At 38.6% G+C, this 23,398-nt stretch overlaps 2 protein-coding genes across 9 annotated transcripts in view; one reads left to right on the forward strand and one right to left on the reverse strand.

The window, feature by feature from the left end:
• The window catches only part of ENO4 (enolase 4), a 42,216-nt gene extending 39,475 nt beyond the window's left edge, over positions 1–2,741 (forward strand). For both annotated transcript variants that reach the window (XM_054435906.2, XM_054435907.2), the window contains 2 exons: positions 175–292; positions 1,837–2,741. In XM_054435906.2, coding sequence (XP_054291881.1) covers positions 175–292; positions 1,837–1,991 — 273 coding nt within the window. In that variant the 3' untranslated portion in view covers positions 1,992–2,741. The remainder of the gene's footprint in view (positions 1–174; positions 293–1,836) is intronic.
• A 2,249-nt stretch (positions 2,742–4,990) lies between these two features.
• SHTN1 (shootin 1) overlaps positions 4,991–23,398 on the reverse strand; it is a 121,692-nt gene continuing 103,284 nt past the window's right edge. The window contains exons 16-18 of one of the 7 annotated variants that reach the window (XM_063670312.1): positions 22,453–22,645; positions 15,282–15,337; positions 4,991–13,534 (exon numbers count right to left, since the gene is read on the reverse strand). In XM_063670312.1, coding sequence (XP_063526382.1) covers positions 15,322–15,337; positions 22,453–22,645 — 209 coding nt within the window. In that variant the 3' untranslated portion in view covers positions 4,991–13,534; positions 15,282–15,321. Of the gene's footprint in view, positions 21,228–22,452; positions 22,646–23,398 lie in introns of all 7 variants that reach the window. The other 6 variants (XM_063670310.1, XM_063670309.1, XM_063670311.1 and 3 more) reach the window with 6 other exon arrangements.

The following is a 23,398-nucleotide window of genomic DNA, read 5'->3' on the forward strand; positions in this document are numbered from 1 at the left end:
TGTTTGCCTTTCAGCACTCTCAGCTTGTAGGCCACTGTGCTTACATAAAGATAAAAAACTAGTAAGAGAAAATCCCAAACAGCACACCATGACAGTTTCCTTTCTCTTTAAAGAATTGTCATTTAGCAAGACATTGCTTCTCCGTCTAAAATTAGTTTTTTTCCCCCCTTTCAGGCTGTTGGGCTTGGTGTCCGGTTTATCAAGTTGGGGGGTCTTTCCCGTGGTGAACGAGTGACTAAATACAACCGCCTTCTCACTATAGAGGAAGAACTTGTCCAGAATGGAACACTGGGTATGCGCTGCTTTCTTGCTTTGTTTTCACTTAGCCATGAATAAGAGAACAAAGATTGGAAGAGGGGGAATAGAAGTCCCTCTGCAGGAGGGCAGGGGAATCCAAAGACCATACATAAGTGCTGACAAAACTAGGATTGCACTTGCCACAATGTATATTGTTGTCTTAATGGATCATCTATTTACCTGAATGTTTAAAACTCTCGCCCTTTTTCTTGATGAATAGGCTACACGATGCTCTTCAATAGAATTAATTGATTGGAATTTCCAAGCCTACCTTTTGTTATGGTCCAAATTATACTTAAGGTTTCCCTGCACAGCCCATGAAAGTTGAAGGCAGACGCTTTCCTGAGGGTTCTTGGAAACAAATCATTTTACTTAAAAACAAGTAGGCAGTGTGTTAATTTTAACATACCTTGGAAAGGTTAAGGTCTCAAGAGAAATCAATCATTTAGTGAAACTGAACCTTTGTAAATCTGCATGGTTAGAAGCACCTTGTATACTGGGTAACTGAAGAGAAACACACCAAATATGCATTTTTATTTTCTTATATTACTGATTGTGATGGCCAAAAGGAGGCCTATAGCATGCAGTGGCATTTAAAGAGACCAATAGAAACTGTGATTATAAACTTGTCATGTTTAACGTATGTAGCGGTCTTGAAATGCATCCTAGGATTCAGAAAATAAAGATATAATTGGGAGACTATTTCTGAGCCACGTAAGGGAAGTCAAAAGTTAGTCTGTATTGTTTAGTGTGTAGTAGAAGGGCTAGTTTTTTCAAATAGGTAAAATTATACTGTTCCACATATCTGATTATTTTTCCGGACATCCTGACTTGTGGGAGGCCTTAGCTTCCCTGAATGACTGATCCCAGTTCCAGCCAGACGTTACCACGAGGTAAACAGCTGCTGCAGGGCATCCAAAAGGACTCTGGTGACCATAGGCTCCACCCCTCTGTGGTGACAGTGCAGCCCCCTCAGTATTCCACAATAGATTAACAGATCGAGGAGAATTTCTCTGACACTGGCCTTGGTGAATCATTATTAAAGGGACCAAAAACTGGAAAAATAAATCTCTCCACTCCCACTTTAGAGTAGGAAATCTTGGCAAAAGCTCAGCCATTAAAATGTTGTCAATACTTACATGTAAGGACCTCACTGGAATGGTCCTCGCCTGCCATCATTTCCCTGGGAGCAGTCAGCTGGCAGTGGCTTGTATCATGCCTAATACTGGCCTTTCCCTCAGTTTATCATCTTCCTCTTAACCCTTTCCACTAAGCCTCTGCCCAAAGTCCATGATGCGTCATCAGATGTTCCAGAATGTTGAATGAGAGTGCAAATAAAATCGAACAGAACATCTGTATGGCACAATTAACATATAACCAAAGATAGGCCCAGTTGTAAATGGTTCTGGAATCCTTTCCGATGGTGATGTGACACCTTTGGACTAGTACTGAAGATGATCTCCTTCAACTTATGTAGTATATAAAAACTGGCACCATTGGATTAGACAGTAAACTTTATTGTTACTTTTTTTTAAATAGGTTTCAAAGAAGAACACACTTTTTTTTACTTTAATGAGGAAGCTGAAAAGGCTGCGGAGGCACTTGAGGCTGCTGCGGCTAGGGAGCCGCTGGTGCCCACCTTCCCCACACAAGGTGTAGAGGAATCAGCCGAAACAGGAGCATCCTCTGGATAGGAACACCCCAGGTTCCAGCCATACCATCAGTATTAGTAGACCGGGAGGTCTGAAGTACGGCACCGCGTCTCCACATTGAGTTTCCTCTTCAACTTCACCAACTCTTGTGGTTTTTATTCTTCTAATTCCACTGTTTGGTAAATTACATATATGATGTTTTTGCCTGAAATTCTATCTGTGAACTTTGTTTTGCAGCCACCACACTTCCATGTGGATTTTGTTTGTCTATTAGCTCTCTTGTCCATTTTTCAGGGACACGCTTCAGTAAAAGAGGCCAATATTTTTGTTGCCAACTCCGCACTCAGTCAAACACCCCATCCTTTACCAATCAGAATATCTCTGAGAACAAAAACCTAATGACCCTAGAAGCTCTCTGTGCTGGGAACAGATGTCTATCTTCTGTTTTTATTCTACATGTCTGTGCTGAAAAGCACTGACACATTTTCGTAGCCAACCTCACGTAGAAGTGTGAGAGCGTCACTATTTTTTGTAACAGCCAGTTTCATCTCACTTTCCTACCCTTGACTCCTTTTTTCCTAATTCCCTCTTCTTTTTAAATTTTTAGTTTTTCTTGTATTATTTTTATCTTTGCGAGTCTTCTTAGATCCTTTTTGGAGTAAGAATGAGTATAAATGAATAAGCACATCAGTAAATGAATAAATATTCTCAAGGTTATTAAATGCCCAGTTATTTATACTACAGCATTTAAAAAGCAATCCGCAAGTGATAAAAAAAAAATGATGTAACATATCTGTTGCCTGAATTGCCTCTTTTGTAAACCAGTGTTGGGATTATAGCAGAGGAGTAGCAGAAATAAACATATTCAGACACAGACATATAGATATAATAATATCCAACCACTTTATATGATTTAGGGTCTCGTTAAAAGGGTTACCATTTGCTTCTCCTAAAAATTATATAAATTGCTATGTACTGACCTGTAGGGGAGTTAGCTAAGTTTAGACTTCTAACAAATTCTATAATTTTTATTAAGCACACTGAGGACCTCTCCTTTTAAAGAGTACTAACAAGGGACCTTAATTTCCTCATAACAGAGCCAACTCCTTATTCTCAAAGCTATGATTTGAAACTGGCTCAGGTGCAGACTCTCTCAGAGCATGGGGCAGGAGACTTGGTTGGTATCACTCTAAGTTGGAAGAACTGTGTCACAGTTTGTGGCTGCTACTGCCTCTCCTGATGCTTAGCAACAAACAACGGGTAGGAGAAACTGGAAGGAAAATTCATTTTAAAGGCAGAACAAACATGACTGGGTGTTCACATACCCTTTGAAAAATACACACACACACACACACACACACCATGAGAATATGCCCTGAAACAGTGATATAAATTATAATTAAATTACTAAAACTAGAGCAAAAATGTACAACAAATAACGAAATAACCAAATTAAATTAACCAAAGAGGTGATTTATTACCATAACTAGGTCAGCAGTGTAACTTCAACACAGAGCAGTTTACTCACCTATCCTCGAGACTGCGCTCACCAATGGATAATTAGCATTTTAATTTAAATTTCTTAGGGTGCTAGGCACTCTTTCTATTTATACTTTCTCTCTGTTATATAACATATAATACGAAATATATTTATATAACCGTATATATAATATTATCTGTGAAAGAAATGAAAGAAACAGTCATATACCAAATTAAAAATGACTGTGGGATAGGGAAATGTTAGTGCTTGGAAGAGAAACTTCAGACCACTCCAATCCTTATGCAGGGACTGCTTGATGAGTCTTCGAAGCTCAGTGATAATAACAGATGGTTATCCATTCTCAACAACTTATTGGTATATAAGCTAATGTTGTTCCACAACGAATGTAACTAAACATGTAGAGTATGCATTTAGAAAAATAATCCAGACTTTAAGGCTGTGATACAGACTATCATTTACTGAACACACAACCAAAAACTGGTCTGGAAAGACAATTAAAAATAATTGTTACCTGTACTACTCCATTTCCAGCAGTTTACCATTAACAAAGAAGGTAAGGAAGGAGCAATTATTAGTGAGTAGTTAGAGCCAAAGCATCCATCCTCCGTACTCAGGGCAAACTAGGCTGGGTGCTAATAGCCCTGTTGATGCCTGCCAGTCAGAACTTCCATGGGACTGTTCAGCTGCTGAAACTGCTGTGGGTGAGGACTTTGTTTAAGACCAGCTCAGATACAAAAGGGTGCAAGTGCTTTAATTAAAATCTTATTCTTCCAGAAAAAAAATGAGACATTTTCTTTTTCTTTAATAGCAATGGCACAAAGTACCTCTACCTCTGTGCCTCACTCTGGCTATAAAATGCATCAACATTTGTTTTTTTTAAAGAAAAAAATCCTCTATAGCGCACAAGACTTAATTTATCTTTCCCAAACAGAAGGAAGCATAAATAACCTTTTAGAGAAATCAAAAACATAAAGATGCAGTCTCTTCCAACTTAAAATTGTGTAAGCAGGATGTATGTAAGTTTTGTGTGTGCAATAGCTATGAACATACCTTGCGGATATAAGCATAGTTCTCCTATGTCTTCCTATTTGGGATCCCTTGCTTTGGTTGACAGTGTCACCCCAGCCAGGGGCAAAACTCCCTCAAAACCGAAGTGAAAAGGGAAAAACTGTAGGCAGAAAAAGGTGAGTGAATGAATATCTTCCATCAAATACCTTTATGTCAAATTAATTTAAAATGCTTTGTAATCACAGTGAGAGAAAGTAAGCAGCTTAAAAAAGGCAGGAACACTTTCAAAATACCTGTTATTAATTGTTCCCTAGTCCAGCTAATGCATTTCACTCAAAGGGCAACTTCTTACTCTAGAAAGGAGGGTATTTTGATAACCATATTATTCTGTTGATGATGTGATGAAATATGAAAGACAGAGTACATATTTTTATATTCCTAAATGTGTGTGAGTTGCATGCTGGCAGACAGATCACAGATGCAAGAAGGAAGACAGCACAAAGAAACATGAAAGAAAACTCAATAAACCATCTTAGGGACTATTAAAAATTACTAAAGTTGTCAAATAGTATACAATTTTCTATTAAAGAACGTCAAGCTTGGGGAACTAAACCAGAAACGTTAATAATAACCACAACTGACCCTTAATGGGAAACTATTGGTGCCTTTTTAATAAGTTGTGGTGAGGAGAGTTCAAATTACAGCATAACAGAATTTGTTTCGTGAATTAATGCAGTCTGTAGTAAGCATATCATATAGCAGTATTATCCAGTTAAGGAAAGATACAGTTGAAAAACATTACATTTTAATTCCCCATGAGTAAAGTGATAAGTAACTGTAAAATCATTATTGGGAGAACATGGAAACAGTCAAGCATAACGAACTTACAGAAAGATAATTATCTCCAAATTTAGGAAGTACATGTACCTGCCTACCCACCTCTTCAAGCCTATGCTTACCACACGTGCAAAAATACAATACAATACAACTACTGCAATTATTACTATCATTTTCTTTTGCCCTTAGGTGAAAAACACCTGACAGCTACATGCTGAGCCATGCTAACAAAACTAAACCTTTCACTTTCTTTAATAGTAAAATTACCATTACTGAATCATTGTCATAAAAAGTGCATTCAAGTACATTACCACTTATTTTAAATAAACACCAATTTTGAAACAATCAACTTCGAAAAGCTGCATAAGTTTTTTTTTTTTTTTTAATCCCTGATTACATTTCTATTTATTCACTGTGGTAGCCTGAAACATTGTATTTTTAGAGACTAACTACTGCTTAATTTCTTTTTTAAAAAAAAAAAAACAACAAACCTGTGTAATATAGAACAGCAGTGAAGCAAGAAAAATGTGTGCTTGTCACTTATCTTCACCGTACTGTACATTAAGAACTCTGATAAAATATGGTACTTGTGCCACATTAGTATTTGGGAAAACATAATTAACTAATAGCACAGAGCACATGGTTTACCAACTTATTACTGTAAAATTCAAGGTTTGGACTTTCACCTCAGTTCTGTATTCAGGCTACCAGAGCATCCCCACGGAGGTCCTTGGGAGGCTTTGGACACAATCAATAGAACATATTTTTCATCCAATAGTTAACAATGTGTGTAATTAACACTGACTATGGGACTACGAGTTTGATGCCAGCTCCTGAGTTTTCAGTTTATCTCAGTCTACTGTAGAAAATAACTTGTATGCCACAGTACCCAACAATTTCCACGCTGCTGCAGTTTCTCCATCAAGAGGATCAGACCCAAAACAGAAACTTCTTTGGGGGCTTTTAAAATCACATTAGGTTGATCAGTTTTGTTTATCGGATTATGTACAAGCACCTCAAACTTTCAGCATTCCATTTGATGAGTGGTATGCACATTTCCTAAAAAGGTATCAACATCTGAATTTTTTGTAACCTTCTAAAATAAGTCATACTTAATACAGTAACTAGGAAAAAAAATCTCATCTTTATAAAGATCAAAAAACCAAAACCTACTAGGAATGTATGTTTTGCTAAACAGCTTACTTATGTTTATAGTTGCTACTTACAAAAGTGACACCAGAAAAGAACCTGTATTCTGAATACAGTGACCAGAGCAGAATGTCTACAGCCCTTGCCAATATAACAACACTAAACATGTGCTTATTGAAAAGGACTTCCAAACATGTCAGGCTTCTGGTTTACGGATCAGCAGTTGGAGCTGTCTGTCTCTCTCACGTTTTCAATGCTGTCTTCTTTGTTTTCTGGTTGAATTTTGCCTTCATCCTCCTTGTGTTGAGTTGGATCTTTTTCAGCAACCTGGTCTTTGGTTTGGGGTTCATGTGTAGAAACAGGATCTAAAACTACAACTGGTTCGGCTTGTTTTTCACCGTCAATGTATTTTTTCCTGCATCCAGTGCTACTGGGAGGCCTACGAGATGAAGAGTTAGACAAAAAAAGTAAAAAGCAGAGAGAGAAAATAGTTGTCTCTGATATTCTGGATTCAGACCAACATAAAACCCAAAATGTTCTAAGTCTAGTCAACATGCATATAGTAGTCTTTGAGATGCCAGCCATTTAAAAGAAAAAATGAAGCTATCGGATTACACAGCTGATACTAGGAGCACAAGGCCAGAAGAAAGAAGGCAGAGAAAGAGCGATTAACTATGGAAGTGTTAAAAAGCCAAATGCACCTACCTGCTTAATTGCATTCTCTTCTCAGGAAGTGTAAATCTCATGGACAAACTGTGAACTTCTCACAGCCTGCTGCCCAGACCCCCACCTGCCCTCACTTAGCTGGATGGAGCCAGTTAACTCCCTTCCCTCCTGTGTGTCCCTGGGTACGGCTGGTTGCAGGGTAGCGCTGAGGAGCCTGCGTGGACAAGGGGAGTAATCACCCCTCATCACTGATGGCAGGTGAGAGGCATGCCGGCTGCTCCCATTACCAACTAGAGGAGATCTGGTCAGACTTCAGGAGGGGGTGGCGGTAGGACCAAGGGCAGAGAAAGAGTCAGAGTAGAAGCTAAAATGCTAAGTTACCATTAATGTTTCTAAAAGGAGAATCAGGTTTCTTGAGAAATTTCTTATGAAATTTCAGAGGCAGTTTTCCACAGACTCCTCCTCTCGTCTCTTCTGCTGCAAGAAGCTATGGCTCCTCAGGCTGAATGGGTGAGGATTTCCTTATGGAAACAGATCTCTCTGAAACACCCGAAGGTTCAGGCTGCTGAGCTGCTGCCTGAAGGTGGAGGCAGCTGCAGCAGGCAGGGCTGGGGCTTTCGGACTTTTCTGGTCTTTTTGGAAAATGCTAGATCAGGCCTTTTTGTCCCTGAGAACTGGCTGTTAACCATGACCCGGTACACTACCATCCCACCTCTTGGGGTTCCGCCAGGTGCCAGTGAGCTACCAGCCAGTGCCTGCCCACTGCTCTACCAGCCCCTCACCAGGAGCTGCTTTCCACTATTCTCTGACCCCTTCGGCAGGTCAGAGCTGGCAGGGGATGCTCTTTTACCACCTAATACCTCTCTTGTTGGACTTACCACAGTTGTTTCCTGTCTGTCTCTTCCAATAGCATGTAAACATCCACGAGGCAGGGACTGTTTAACTTTACTCACAATTCTATCCCCAGCACCTAGCACAGATGCATTTGTGGACTAAACGAATGGACAAATACTAATAAACGGAAAGGTTCAGAATGAAGCAGGAGAAATCAAGGTTTGGGTGTGAGTAGGTCTGGATGTCTCTCTTGCAACAAAAACAACAGAACAAACGATCAACTACTGAGCAAAAGTAACCTGCATGACCCGGTCACGGGCACAAAACCTCAAACCCAAAGACCACACTGTTTTTTTCACTTTCTGACCAGTACTGTAAGATCTGTCCAAATGTTTGAAAACCACTCCCTCTGGCTATCGGGTTATATTACCTACGTGTGGCTTGGTCATCATCCTAAGTGACAAACACTCTGTCTTCCTTGGAGGTGGTAAAAACAAAAATAATCAGGAGCCTGGGGACAGGCTGTGCTGTAGTGAGGACAGATTCCTTTATTTTTGCCTGATTATGGCATCATGACATTGTCCATCTACCTCGGCCAAGGAACTACTTCTCCAGACATCTGCCGCTATGCTTTGGGAATCAGAATGGGGTGTAGTTTCTCCAGTGGTACCTGTTTTGACTCTCTCTGGTATTTAAAAGCCTGTGATGGGAGAAGCAGAACAACTATGAGTAATATTAAGGATTGATCAGAGGAATTAGACCTTAGGGAATGGGAGGCACTAGTCATGCCGTCTGTGTAAATCTGCTGCCTCTGCGTCTGACACTGGGCCTGCAGTCAGCTGTTCTGACAGTTGGGAGGGAAGGCAGCTGTAAAGTGACAGAGAATGGGGACAAACTAGAGCTGCACCTATCTCTCTGTCTCTCACAAGCACCAATCCTGATGATGCAAGACAATCTGCAGGATAAGCAGGAGCCTTCCCCAAGGAGCTGCACATGCACCTGCCCCAGGATTTGGAAAAGCTGGAGGAGGAGATGTGGGGAGCTGGAGAAACTGTGGGCCAGTCACTGCCACATGCCAGTTAGGTGAGTCAGCACATCAGGAATGTCATGCACAAGCTATAACAGAGCCTGCCCTACACAGACCTTCCGAGGGTTAAAAAAAATTTTCTTAAGACAACTACTTCACTTCCACCTTCTAAATCTCATGCAGATTTATCTGTGGGCAACTCTAAACTGAAAACAAACAGGTGAGGAGATTCTAGGAAATAAAGCTGCAGCCCAACTGAGGTTCCAGGGAAAGTCCCATCCAAGTCTGCAGGTCGAGTCACCATTATAATGGCTTCACCATCTTGGGCCTGGGCCCACTCTTATGTAAGCCAGCCAAACTGCTTTCAGCATGCAAAGGAGGTAGTATTTCTCTCATTCTAGGTGAGCAACTTCCATCAACCCATACTAACCTTCATCACTTCTGTAGAACTACCATGGATGTTTCCATGCTCGTGTGTGTCTGTAGGTGAAGGGGTGTTGCACAGATCCTAGAAAAAGCTTTCTTCATCAGCTCAGGGCTAAAAATTTCCAGGAAGTGCTCTCTGGGCTCCACAGCAGCAATACATGGATGTTGATTGAACTGAAAACTCATAAACCTAGTATCATCAGGCTGAAATTGTCCTGGAATTGTCTCAGTCCAAAGAACGATTTCCCTGTCCTGAAGCAAGCTTCTTGACTGCAGATTAATCTATTATTAAGTCACTTATAGGCTACAATTTGAGAACCCCTTTGTTATCACTGAACTAGGCGCAGTGGGCATTTTCTGAATCTAGGCATGGAAGGATAGTGACTGGTTTCTCAAGGATAATGACCACTGCCTTAGAATCCCAGTGGAAGGTGGAAAGGGACTAGGGCAGTCGTCTAGTCTGACCTGTCCTTTTACAGATGAGGACGATGGGGCATGAAGAGGGGAAGGAACTGGCCTGAAACCACACAGCTTATCAGTGGCAGAGTCAGAACAAGAGTCAGAAGCTCCTGTCTCCCTGTTTCTGCCTTTTCCATGACAGCATGCTGTTTCTCAAAGGCATCTTCTCCTAGAAATAGGCGGCTACAGGCTAGTTTTTGGCATGTTTACTGATTTCATTCTTTCTGAATCCCTGTTTCCATCTCCATCTTCCAGATCTGTAAATAAAAAGTCTATCCCTTCAAGCTATCCCTTAGTTTTAATTTTTCCCCTGTGGTTTGTAGCTCCTCCTGGCTTGACATCACTAGGTCCACTCTTGGCTCCCACGGGCAGCTGCCCAAGACTGCTTCTGGAATGAGAGGCCTTTCTTTCTCCTAGGCCTCATTCTACCTTCATTCCTATCGTATGGGAAGGGCCACAGAGCCGCATCAGTGATGGTGCCAAGAACCCAAGTTCTCACTCTAGTAGTCATGGTGGCAGGTTCCAGAGGGTTAAATATGAAGCTTCTCCCCAGGGTAGAAATCCCAGAAGCTCAAATGCACCACTTCAATAGGAATTGTAATACACTGTCTTTCTATTCAACTTTTCTACTTTAATGCAACATCTAAGGACTAAGACCACAATAAGGAATTAAAAATCTGTACTTATAAAAAGCGATGGCAGCCTGTCTCCTGCATGCCACAAAATCTGCAAGTAAAACTTAAATTTTACAAGTATCACTTATAAATTAAAACTAAAATCATGGGATACTTGGGCTGACAGGGATCACCATGGTGAGCTAGTCTAACCTTTTCATTTGTCAGATGAAGTGTCCAAGGAAGAGTGAGGTTAAATCAGCATACAACTTGTTAATAGCAGATACAGGACTAAACTAGTGGAATCTTGATTTCCTGTCCAATATTTTTTTCTTACCACAACATACTGGTTGTCATTTATGATCCATTCATATAGATATTTTTCACAGGTCATATTAGACTATGTGCTCAAAGGCTATTTCAAGACAAAACCAAAAACCAAAAAGCAAAATAAAAGCTAGGAGAAATATACCAAGTTATGCCACTCTATGAAGCCTGGTGCCCAAATACAACCTGGGTGACCTTTTAGAAAGCAGCTATTGTGCCCCTACTGCAAGAGAGCCCAAATGTGGGGCCTGAGCAGGTGGGGCAACTTACTAGTAAAAGGAAAGACCTGACTCCAAACCATACTGGTACTAGAAGAATCAGAACAATGGCAATGGCCATGCCAACGCTGAACTTTACAGGACTCAGTGATTTCTCAGACTGTGTTACAAGAGATGAAAGTGCAGCATTCTAATTTTTAAAAAGCACATCATTGTTTGCATTCAATGAAATTCCTTTCAAAATCAACTTTCCACGTTCCAATTATATTCAACAACATTCTAGCTAACATTTCGGCTGCAATTCAAATTAACTAATGCCCAAAAGAGCCCTAATCGACGTGGTTCTGAGCTCAATTGAATACAATCAAAGCTCATGAAATGAAGGCGGAAATGCTTATTTCATGCAAATTCTGCATATCACTCAAGCTTAATTTTACTGATAATATAAAGGTGGGACATTTTGAACATTACAGTGAATGAACTTTTAAGCGGTGAGAGTTATTTTATAAAATGCTACCTCTGAAAAGCTGATTGCCAAACAGTATAAAAATGGTTTGAGGCATAAATGCCAAGTTCATTTCTATTTCACTTCTGAGGTAACTATCTTTCAAATCGCAACAGCTGGACTATTTAACACAATCTGGTGAATCAAAGTATAGTTCTTCTCTGGTCTCCCAGTGGGATGTCTGCATTAGTCTGTGGCAGCCATCCAACAAATGACGCACAGCCGGACGGTCTGAACTCCGTTTCATTTACAATAAAAATGGATAAAACCGCAACCATATTTACCACCTTCAAGGACAGAAAACAGAAAGATTTAAATTTGTCTTTATAAAGTCGTTTCCTGGAAAAACTCCAAAGAGGAAGCTGCTTTTATATTTTCTCTGGTGTAAAAATAAGGATTCTTATTTTTTTCCAAGCCCTTTATACAGTTACTGCAGTGAACAGTAGTGGCATTACAGCAGAGGTAGTTTTGATTGTTTATTTTGGAAACCCTATTTTTCCAGGAGATTTTAATACACTTGTCCAAAACTTCACAAGTTTTTAATACACTTGTCCAAAACTTCACAAAATAAAGTTTCAAACCTAAGGTGAAACTTTCTATATTACTACCGATTCTAGCGGTATTTTAAAATATAATAAAGGCAGAACAAAGCTCAATTCCTTTTTGTTTTGGGTACTTTTTCAAAACTTCATTTTAGCTCAAAGAATGTATTAGTCTGTCAATTTGGGTCCACTTCTATTTGTGGAAAAAGTAGATTTAATTATTTACACTGTTAAACAACAGAATACTACTATGTTTGAAAATCTGACATCAGCCTCTAGATGCTGATTTGCTCTCAAGATGAACAAGAATTCCTTTCTAACATAGGTAACAATGGCTGGGCAAAGATCTGTGTCTATGCTCAGCAATATTTTCTTTAGCTGAGTGACTGCAGCACAGGCATCCCAGTACACAGCTTACCTCCCAGACCACAATACAATGCTAGGGAGCCTTGTATCTTGTACCTGGTAGGATATTATCTTATTCCTCTAGTGCAGGCTGGACTGCACACATTTACAGAATCTAAAATACACTGGCACAAGGAGGTTCAGGAAACCGGACTACTCTCACAGCAAAAGCAACACTTACAATGCGTGAACTACTATTTCAGCTCAGCCAAAAGATTCTGAAATGTGGGTGATCATTTTCTTAAGCTTTGTTTTTTAGCTTTTTATAATTCTGCACAACATTAAGTCCTCATGGAAAATCCACTCAGATTCCAGCTATTAAAAGTCATGTTATTTACAAGAAATATTTTAAGAGACATAAAGTCTTCCAGAAAATTCACCATATATAACATTGGTTCCTTAAAAACAGCTGCCATGCACAAAATACTTGCATTTTCATTCTATGTTTTCAGGAAAACATTTTTTTAAATGTAGTAGTTTTTCTTTCAATTTACTGTGTATTTTTAAAACTCTCTTTTAAGATCGGAAGTCATAAATTACTTTTCATAGAGCTATATAATAAAGAATATTACAAATGAAATGTGTTTATTGGGTTTCAGAAATTGGGTCAGTTTATTCTGAGATCTGACATTGCATTTGAGTTTTAGCTTCTTCTATTTGAATAAAAAAACCTCCCCTCTACTCCACTATACACAAATAAAAGGAAACATAAACACTGTAGAGACTATTGAAAAATGGTTAAGAAAACTACAATGTACCAAAAGCAATTTGGTTCTCTATGCAGAAATGGTATATTTTATACAAAGTCTCTTAAAAATCATAGGTGCTTGCAACTGGAAGCAAATGTTAGAAGGCAATTAATTCTTTGAGAGAATTGAGAATTACTCAGCAGCATTTTAACAGTAATTTTGAGATTTACTCAACAGCAGTTTAACAGTCATTTTTACACTAGGTGTAATACATCCTCAACAATTAATCTGGAGGAAGTTGCTGTTTGCACAGCAACTCAGAACACTTGTAAGACAATCCTGACAGGCGGATCTTTCGGGCAGTCCACAGGATAACTCCTTGGCAGCGGGGGAAGGAAAAAAAATGAAGTGAAGGGATCTCAACTTCCAGAACATCCAGTTGTTCTGCTAATTTTGTTGTTAAAACTTAATTGTCCATGTACAGGCGCACATGGAGAACCTTTGTAGCAGCACTTTGCTGAACAGAGCTGTTTCCTGCAGTGTCAGTACACAATTCAGCAGTACTAAGATTACAGTTGAGAGCAGAGCAAATCCTTTAATTGTATAAGAGCATCAGATTAAGCAGTAACGTCCATGCAGTTCATTCTGCTAGCTGGTAGTCTCTTCTCAGAAACAAATGTTTACTAAGTACAGGGAAGGCGCCCTCCCTCCCCCTCCCTGATAGGCGCTCATGTGCACACGCGCACGCACACACACACACACACACGCACGCACACACACACAAAAGAGAAAGAAAGCGGAGAAGCGGAGGTTATGAGGAAACAGTGGGGGTGGGAGTATCCATCAGGAAGAAAATCCACTCCTTTCCATCCCAGGACTAAAAGAACTTCCCTAGTCTCCATTTGAACAAAACGTGACCCCAAACCTCTGTTAAGGAATGGTTACATGGCCAACTAAATTAATTTCCAGCTGAGATAATTAGTTTGAGAGAATAATTTTATGCCAAGTTTCCCTGAAGTAAGTTAAGAATCTCAATTTTTATTTGCTAATGTATTTCAAAAGCTCATAATCTTTCATAGGATTAGAGAAAGTAAGTAAACAAAATAAAATAAAATAGCTCAGATTCTCCAGTTCCAGTAAATTAAAAAGCAGTACTTTCCTATTTCATTTTTCTACATTAGTTTCACATTAGAAATACTGAATGAAGAGACCAGTTAGAGGTCAAACAATGATAAAAATCAATCTTACTTTTAATTCAAAACCTGAAAGGCAATTAGATTTTTTTTCTTTCATGGAAATGTTTGACTGGTCACACGAACCAAGAGACATCTAAAATTTATCTTTTATCAACTACCCTTTGGTTTCAGTTAATGGCCCAAACAAGATGAACTCTTACAAAAATAAATCTGTGTGGGGCCAAAAGTCACATGTATTTAGAGATACCACAGACATAGAAATTAAATGCAAATTAAAAAAAAAATGGTTTCACTGGAAATGAACATTTTCTATTGAAACTGAAGTCCTATAATTGCCACATGGGTTTTTGTTTTTTAAATTCTTCTAGGGAAGCATGTAACCTCTTTTGACTCCCCCAAACGAAAAAGCAAACTGCCTGCCTGTCTGGCAGTTAAAAAGGAATTGAAAAGAGCTTGATAAAGCTTACGGTTTTGAGGGGATCCTGGGGTGAAGAGAAGCACGATAAATTAGAAAAATGTTAACTTGAAGAATCTCTGGCAATTAATTGTGGTTTAAAAGGATCTTTGAGAATGACCAAGACGTCACAGCTATGAAAGCACTGCAAACCACACTGTTAAAATGGAACAGGAGTTCCCTTTCGAAGGGCTTCTCCCTTTTGAAGTAAGGTTTTATAGAAGTAACTAGATAAAATGAAAAATCATCTTTGAGGCTGACTATCTTGTCTAATTGCAACTGTTAGGAGAATATTCGCCTTCCTGAAAGTAATTAATTGAAAAAGTGTGAATACGGATGAAAAAGCTCAATTCAGACAAGCAGGGCCACTTTCAGATAAGATGGTTTCAGGGGAGAAAAGCAGGAGGGCAAGAAAACATGAAACTCTTAAGCTTCTGCCTGACTGTGATGCAGACACATTTTAAGATCTGCTTACCTCTTTCTCCATACTGAAGGCCCACGTGTCCTGCCTCTCTTTATAATAAAAATGTCCTAAAACATAATGACCAATGGATAAACACAAACTCAGAGGTGTTAACCAGTAATTGACCAAACATGAAGCTCTCTTAAAAAGGTATAGAATAAAGTGGATACAATAATAAAATGTATTTGGTGCTTTAGAATGTATGTTTTTCAACTAGATTCACAGATAGTGATTCACCTTTATATTATCATATTATCATTTAGTAAAAGTATCTTTCTAATCCAATGATTACGGTCAGAAATTTTCAAGGTATTTGACTTCTGGGAAAAAACTATTTCTCAGCGTGGTTAAAATGTTCAATAAAATAAAAAATGTGCAAATGGAGCTTATGCTGACGACTAAAGTAGCTTAAGGCTGGTATTCTGACAGGCTAATTTCTAAAATTCATTTTGAAGCATGGCCCTTTATTGGACATTTGGCATGAAAAAGATTAAAATAATTTCTTTCCAATTATTCTTTAAGACTTTTTGCTAATTCAGATAGGCTCTCCTTTTCAGAACTCTGTTTTACTGGGTAACACTTTCCTCCCTTGACAAGAGATCTTTAAATTGCTTAGGTTACCCTTACAGAATGAGAAAAGGAAGACATGAAACTACCTATGAGTATGCAGGGTCTAAGGAACAGGATGTGAGTATCTTAGGGTCAATGAAGCAACTTAACTGCAGAATCATCACCTCCTATAGAAGGAATCTTATGGTCATTCTTTTCTTTCCCCTTCCTTAAGCTCTTAAGACACTAAACGCAGTACACCATAGTTCAAAAAGCACTGGCGTTGCAGATAAAGTTTAAAACGTTCAAGTGCAATTTGACCTAAATGTCAATTAGAAGTATAATTTTGGGCAAGTTGTTTATCTCACTGAGCCTCAGTTTTCTCATCTGTAAAATGGGGATAATGTCCAATCTATAGGTTTGGAAGAATTAAAATAATACACAAAAGCGCCTTGCTTAATGTTAGTGAAATACAGTAACAACAACACAGAAGCAAATTCCAAAACCCTCAATCCCCAGACTGGATGCTGGTTCCATTACCGATAGCCTCCATCTATAGCTAACATATACATCCTGCCTACTATAATTTCAGCACATTTCCTCTTAGATGGATATTATTTTATTATGAATATATACTGATAAAGAGTGATAGAAGTATTAACTTAAAACACACACACACAGAATGGAAGTTTCTTGGCGTTTCTCCCCAAAATGCTTTTTTCTTTTATTATACCTATATCAACCAAGAACATCAGACTTATGCATTCTGTTGATAATAGAGTTAACATGTTTCAGGTATCTCACATAGGATTAAAATGGAAGGCAATTTCACCCACACTGATGTATACTGGGTTTTCTTATTTATTGCTCGACTTATGTTTCAGAAACATTAATTTCCTAGTTACTCACTACTCAACATCCCAGAATGTGTAAATGTGGGACTAGTCAACCTAGCTGGGGTGAAAGAAGGAAGGCTAGGCCCCAACCAGCTTCAGCTTGACTGTACTGCACGACACTCTTCGGTAAAAGTGATTGGCAGGCATATCAAGTGTCTATGTCACATTAAAAAAATGCATACATCTGCAATGGTGGCGAACTGATAGCTATGTCCAAAAATTGCATCCACTTTCAAAAGCTAAAGTCATTTGGAAACATATGTTGAACACAGTGGTGATGAAAATGGGTCACGTCATCTTTTGATCAAAATGAATACTGACACTATTCTCTTAGAGGACCAGCAGAGCAGCTCTGAAGCAATCTTCTCATCTTCTCACCCATTTTCTCCACCCCGAAATAAACAGGTGGGAAAGACTGCCCAATTTATTTTCTCTGTGATCAGGTACTTTTTTTTTTTTGAGTTAGAGTCTTGCTCTGTGGCCCAGGCTGGAGTGCAGTAGCACAATCTCGGCTCACTGCAACCTCCACCTCCTGGGTTCAAGCAATTCTCCTGCCTCAGCCTCCTAAGTAGCCAGGATTACAGGCATGTGCCACCACACCCGACTAATTTTTGTATTTTTAGTAGAGATAGGGTTTTGCCATGTTGGCCCGGCTGGTCTCGAACTCCTGACCTCAAGTGATCTGCTTGCCTCAGCCTCCCAAAGTGCTGGGATTATAGGTGTAAGCCACCATGCCTGGCCTGTGATCAGGTACTTCTAACCTAAAAAGGTCTAAATGCATTTGGGGCAATAGTGAAGGGCTGCAATGGGTATGTTGGCCCCTAAGAGTACTACTCTAAAAGATAACAGTTATTTTGATTTGGACTTGTAAGTCCTGAGGATGTATTTTAAAAATTAATTATTTTACATTTCTGGGTTTGTGTTTTTCTATAAAAACTACACTGAGAGACACGTAGCTAGGAAATATGTGCCTCTTACTCCTTTTCCTAACCGTGAACAGCTTTACCAAGTGAACACATTTGCTAGGAATTACTGGGATTCGAAAGCTGAAAGGGACTCTGTACAGTACGTAATCTACTTGCCTCAATTTTGGATTAGAAGAAGAAACACAACAAAACGAAAATAAAACACAGAGGGGTTAAACAACTTGTCCAAGTCATCTGGCCCAGTCAAAAACCCAGGGGTCTAGTATCTTAGCTTTGGTCCTTGATGATCCATTATCCTAGCAATATAATTGTAAGATAAGATAGGAAAGGAATTTATTAAAATGCTTTTCCTATATGATCTAATTTACATGACAGTCCTACAGGGCAGGCATTCTACCATCAGTTTACACACCGGGAAATTCAGTTATAGATTACATAACTTACCCAGGGTCACAAACATCTAAACAGCAGACCCAGGATCTGAACCCTACTCTGTCTGATTTTAGAGTTCAAGTCTTGGAAATAACTGGATGCTGCTTGCCACCCTGTGCATAGGCGGACAGGCACTGGCTTAGAAAACAAATCACATTGTTTCCTTGTTACTCCCCCTCCTGTCTACAGGCTTTTATTGATTAAAATACAAATCATTCTTGTTTTTCTGACCCTGGGCAACACTTAATTATTCTATTGCCAGGTATTATAGCTGTCTCAAAGTAAAAGAGTTTCTTTTAAAAATTCTATAATTTAGGCTGGGCATGGTGGCCTCACCCCTGTAATCCCAGCACTTTGGGAGGCCGAGGTGGGTGGATGACCTGAGGTCAGGAGTTCAAGACCAGCCTGACCAACATAGTGAAACCCCGTCTCTACTAAAACTACAAAAATTAGCCGGGCATGGTGGTGGGCACCTGTAATCACAGCTACTCGGGAGGCTGAGGCAGGAGAATCGCTTGAACTTGGGTGGCAGAGGTTGCAGTGAGCCGAGATCGTGCCACTGCACTCCAGCCTGGGTGACAGCAAGACTACATCTCAAAAAAAAAAAAAAAAAAAAATCCTATAATTTAGAATTTTCTCTCTTTGATTCCCACCCATTGATTGGCCTGAATCAGTGAATAAAATATCTTACTATAGTGAATAAAATATCTTACTATATTTTAACATTATCAGATTTAATCTTAATCAACAGAAAGAGCATGAAAGCAAAAATGAGGCTTGCACTTAATGTGCCTGGCTAGGCCTTTACCTCTTATAGCATAAAGGGACATGATGAGCATAATTCTGATCTAAATTATAACCAATCGGAATTTATAACATTCACATTCACTGTGAGATTTAAGATACTAGGATTAGATGGTATATACTTATTAGACATAATTAACAGGACACATTTTGAAGCTATTATTAAAATAGAAACAGAATAAATTAGGCTTTCCCAAGTCCTGATTATCTTTTCCTTTCTTTTTCTTCTTTTTTCTTAAGAACAGAAAAAAAACACCCTTGCTTTGCATATGTTGGTGACAGGAACGTTAATTTTAATTAATCCTTATAATTAAGCATTAAAAGTGTTTCTTGCTTTCTTACAGGTCCCTAGGAAATAAATCAGTATATCTTTGACTTCATAATTTACCAGAGAGGAGTTACTCAATTATATGGAATCTATACATATGTTGATTTTAGGAATTTATTAAAAGAAAAAAAACTTTCTAGGTATAGCGTGATGTTATTTAATTGTCTGGTTAAGTGACGATCTTATGCAGAAAACGTCTTTGTCTCTACCTTTACACTTAAAACCTTTCTTGGTAGTTTTGCAAACTTTCCTGTCCATCTGAGGCCAATCAAATGAGCACAGGTGAATCTTTTACAACTGGGTATTCTGTTGTCTCTGATAACTTAATTTGGAGTAGGCACAATGGCAAAAAAGATATGCAAGACCGAGCTGAATATAAGTGATTTCCAGGCATTTAAAAAATGTTTTAAAACCAAATAATCCAATCAAACAACCAACCAACAAAAAATCTCTAATATCAAGCTTATGTGCCTATGTGACTGTCGAATAATGGGAGAATGCTGATTGAGTATTGTAGTTGATATTCTACTGTTTTATTCATACTGAAAATGTGCTCATTCATTTATTCAAAAAGAATTTATTGAAAGCCTACCATACGGCAGGAATTGTTCCATGTGTGTAAGACACACCAGTAGACAAAACAGGAAAAATTCTTACCCTCATGGAGCTTACATTCCAGCGGGGGAGAGAAAAAATAAAACAATAAATATAATTAATAAAGTATATAGTAAGTTAGAAGGTGATAACTGCTCTAGGGAGAAATGACGTAGGATAAGGCGGAATCAGAGCTTAAGGGAAGAGGAGATACAATTTTGAATAGGGTGGCCAGGGTAGGCCTCATAGAGAAGATAACATTTGAGCAACACATCCATGGAGGCGAGGGAGTAAGCCATGCAGCGCTTAGAGAAGACCATACTAGGCAGCGAAGGGCCTAGGGTGAAGTGGTACTGGGACAAAAAGGCCAAAGTGGAGGGGGAAGGGAAGTTAGAGTGGCTGGGGCTGGGGTGTGTGTGTGTGTGTGTGTGTGACAGAGAGAGTGCATGCATACATATGTTGGGGCAGTAATGTCTGTATTTAGAGCCGACTGCCATTGGCATCCTCCCTTGACCTTGATTGAGGTCAACAGCCAATAGTGCCACTCACGTGAAACACTAACGATGGTGTTGCCACAGAAAAAATAGAAGTGTAACTACTAGAATGCAAAGACAGTTTTTAAAAGCAAAGGAAATATTTTACTTATTAATTGCTGACCCGACTTCAAAGTGCTTTGACAGGCCAAGTCTATAAAGTAAGAGAATGTGGTTAGTATAATAGAGTACTTATTAATAAGTCAAAGCCAGCCAGAAACAGCACTGAAAATAACCCTTCTCATTCCTGGAAGCTAGGCCAGTTTCAGGGGATTCTGACAAATGATACAAACTGTTAAAGCTTACATGTAACTACATTAAGTTAAACTTCTTTTAGTCATTAAAAGGTTTAAACATAAATGAATGAAGTGTGCTGGTCTGGGTAAATAATTACCCTATACGTACACAGAATTCTCAGATTCAATCTGGATAGTCTAATTATACTTAAGAAACAGATTTTTCCAGAAAGGTGCTCTTATTTGATAAATTACTGTCAATATGAAAATACACGGCATCAGTTATTTTATTTAGCTAAAGAATGTCAAGAACCGAATAATCGAGCATTAGGTTTCAAAGTTTAAAAGTTAATACAGCAGTCCACAGTATTTGTATTAGAGCTTTAAGTAGATAAATTAAATTGGAATGTGTCTCTTAAGCAGTCATTGAACAAGCAAGATGAGAAATAAATTGAGCTTCACATCCGCCTTTATGGCATCTAACAACTGTGTCTGTCAACACACGGATCCTTTTCACTGTCAATTCAACACACATTTTGCAGACCTTGGGCCTGCAATTATTTCATTTCCTTTCTTGGAAATGTAATTTCCACTTACTTTTGGAGAACAAAAGGCAGACAAAAGGAGGAAGGAGTTGCAGTATTTTCTGATTCAGATTATCTGTGTAAAATGGTAAAGGAAAAAAATCTATACACACACACTGAAGCATTTATCAGAAAGTAACTTGTCTCGACCAAATTTCTTTTGTGTCTGGATATTGGTTCAAATGTAGCCAGATTGTTGATGTCAAATTAGGTGTTAAACAAATTTAATAGGAAAGATGGAGAATGAATATAGATCATCTTTCTGTTAGAACTGTTCAAATGACTCTAGTCAAAAGAAAGGAAACACGTGACTACAGGAGAAAATGTGCTTTTAAACACAGTGAAATTAGATAAAACTGTAAATCAGCAAAGAAGGCCATTCATTCCAGAAGAGAAAAAAAAGTTAATAGTAGCAATGAGAGAATGCAAGAGAGGAAGAAAATACCAGTTGGCAAAAATAGATCCAAATTGAATTTCAACTTCATTTGTCCAGGTTTCACCTTTTAAGCTAAGACAGCTAGAGTTACAAAAAGGGGTTCTTTCTCTCTTGATAGGACAGGAAATCAGAGGTTTAATTAACCATGATTACAGTATTGGCTGATCTGATTTGTCTCACCTCTTCCTTTTCTTTAAGTGACAAACTAGCTGACATCCTGGCAAGAGAACTAAAGCAAAACTGTAGACTAATTTCAAAAAAGAGCTGCCATTGTTATAAAACAAATTGATCCTCCACTAGATCTGTCTGAAACACATTCAATAGCAGGATTAACTCTTTGACAATCAAAGTGCCATTCTGAAGCAAGTCTATACAGATAACTCTTTACATAGTATGTTTTCATTTTCAGGATAGAGCAATATTAGGCACATCTTTAACTGAAGACTAGAAAAGAAGGTTGTAAAAACGTGCCCTTCTAAGTAGCCTCTGAAAGATCTAGTACCTTCTTGGGCTGCTCATGAACCATTAAGAGGGATGATCTATGTATTTAATCTTGAAAGACTGATTAAGTATCTCCTGATGCAGAGTCTGTATCATCCAGATCAATTATTTGTGTAGAAGAACCTGATTACCAAACCAGTTTAGGGGAAGTAATTCTCCTTGTACATGGTACTTGCTTTGGATCTGAATGAGATCTCTTAGCTAGGAGCCTAGAATGAAAAAGCTGGCCCATCAAATGAAAAGAAGAGAATTTACTGGCGAGCCAAATCAAAATCTCTCTAAAGAGAAACAAATCAAAGAAACACACAAGTTAGTCATTACAGATTCTTCTATACACCACTTAGTAAAGAGCGTCGTTACTTACTGAAACGTAACCTTGGAACTTGTGCATCCTTCCAATTTACGGGGCCCTTCACCTGGCTCAGGTGTTGGGGGGGACGGGCTGTTGAATTCTGCCTCCAGAGTTTTCTTGTTCAAGGCTGTTTTTGTTACACTGGATACAGAACCCAACACTGGCATGGATTTGGACTCTGAGGTGGCTAATATCCCAGTTGGACCTTAAAACCAAACACATACCTCAAGTTTAATAATTCTGTATGATGCTTATTAATATGGTACTGAAAAACAGATTAGCTGAAAATCCCTCAAGAAGTGAAAAGGCCAAGTTTGTTAAAATTTCAAGAGCATGCTGGAAAATGTTCTTGTTGGAAATCTGCTCTGCTTTCGTGGTACTACTACGTTTCAATCTACCAGGACCACGCTGAGAAATTGTGTACAGACCTTTAAGAAACCACAAAATCCCAGGCCACAATTCCCTCACTGACCAGGGTCCTTCTTAATACTGGAATTGTGGAAAGTCTTTTCCTCTCATAGAGTATGGCTTTCTGACAGCCCTACTCGAACCATTTCGCCTCTCAAGAGTTAATTCTTCCCAAAACTCAGCTCTGCATTTTAAACAGAAAATAGAACCACGTCAAAAGGCTCTTTCTAAAAGGCTCATGAAGGCTTCTTGAGCATTACACAGTTTTTATGAACATTTTCATTTTAATGTGAATGAGAAGTAAGTGGATTTGTTTCCTCTTAAAACACAGACACAAAATCATAAAAATTAAGTGGGAAAGAGTTTGGCTATTTACCTTTTGGACTTTTCTGCTCTTTAGGACAGGATTTAAAAACTATAATAAAACTATAAATAAAAAATATATTAATAATTGATATATTGGCATATCAATCTAAAAATTCTGGGCATTGAAGCCAGTCCCTAATTTTAGGTGGAAAGATTCTATCCTAGTCAGTTTTTCTCAAAGCAT

This window comes from Pongo pygmaeus, chromosome 8 (genome assembly GCF_028885625.2).
Source record: "Pongo pygmaeus isolate AG05252 chromosome 8, NHGRI_mPonPyg2-v2.0_pri, whole genome shotgun sequence".
NCBI lineage: Eukaryota > Metazoa > Chordata > Mammalia > Primates > Hominidae > Pongo > Pongo pygmaeus.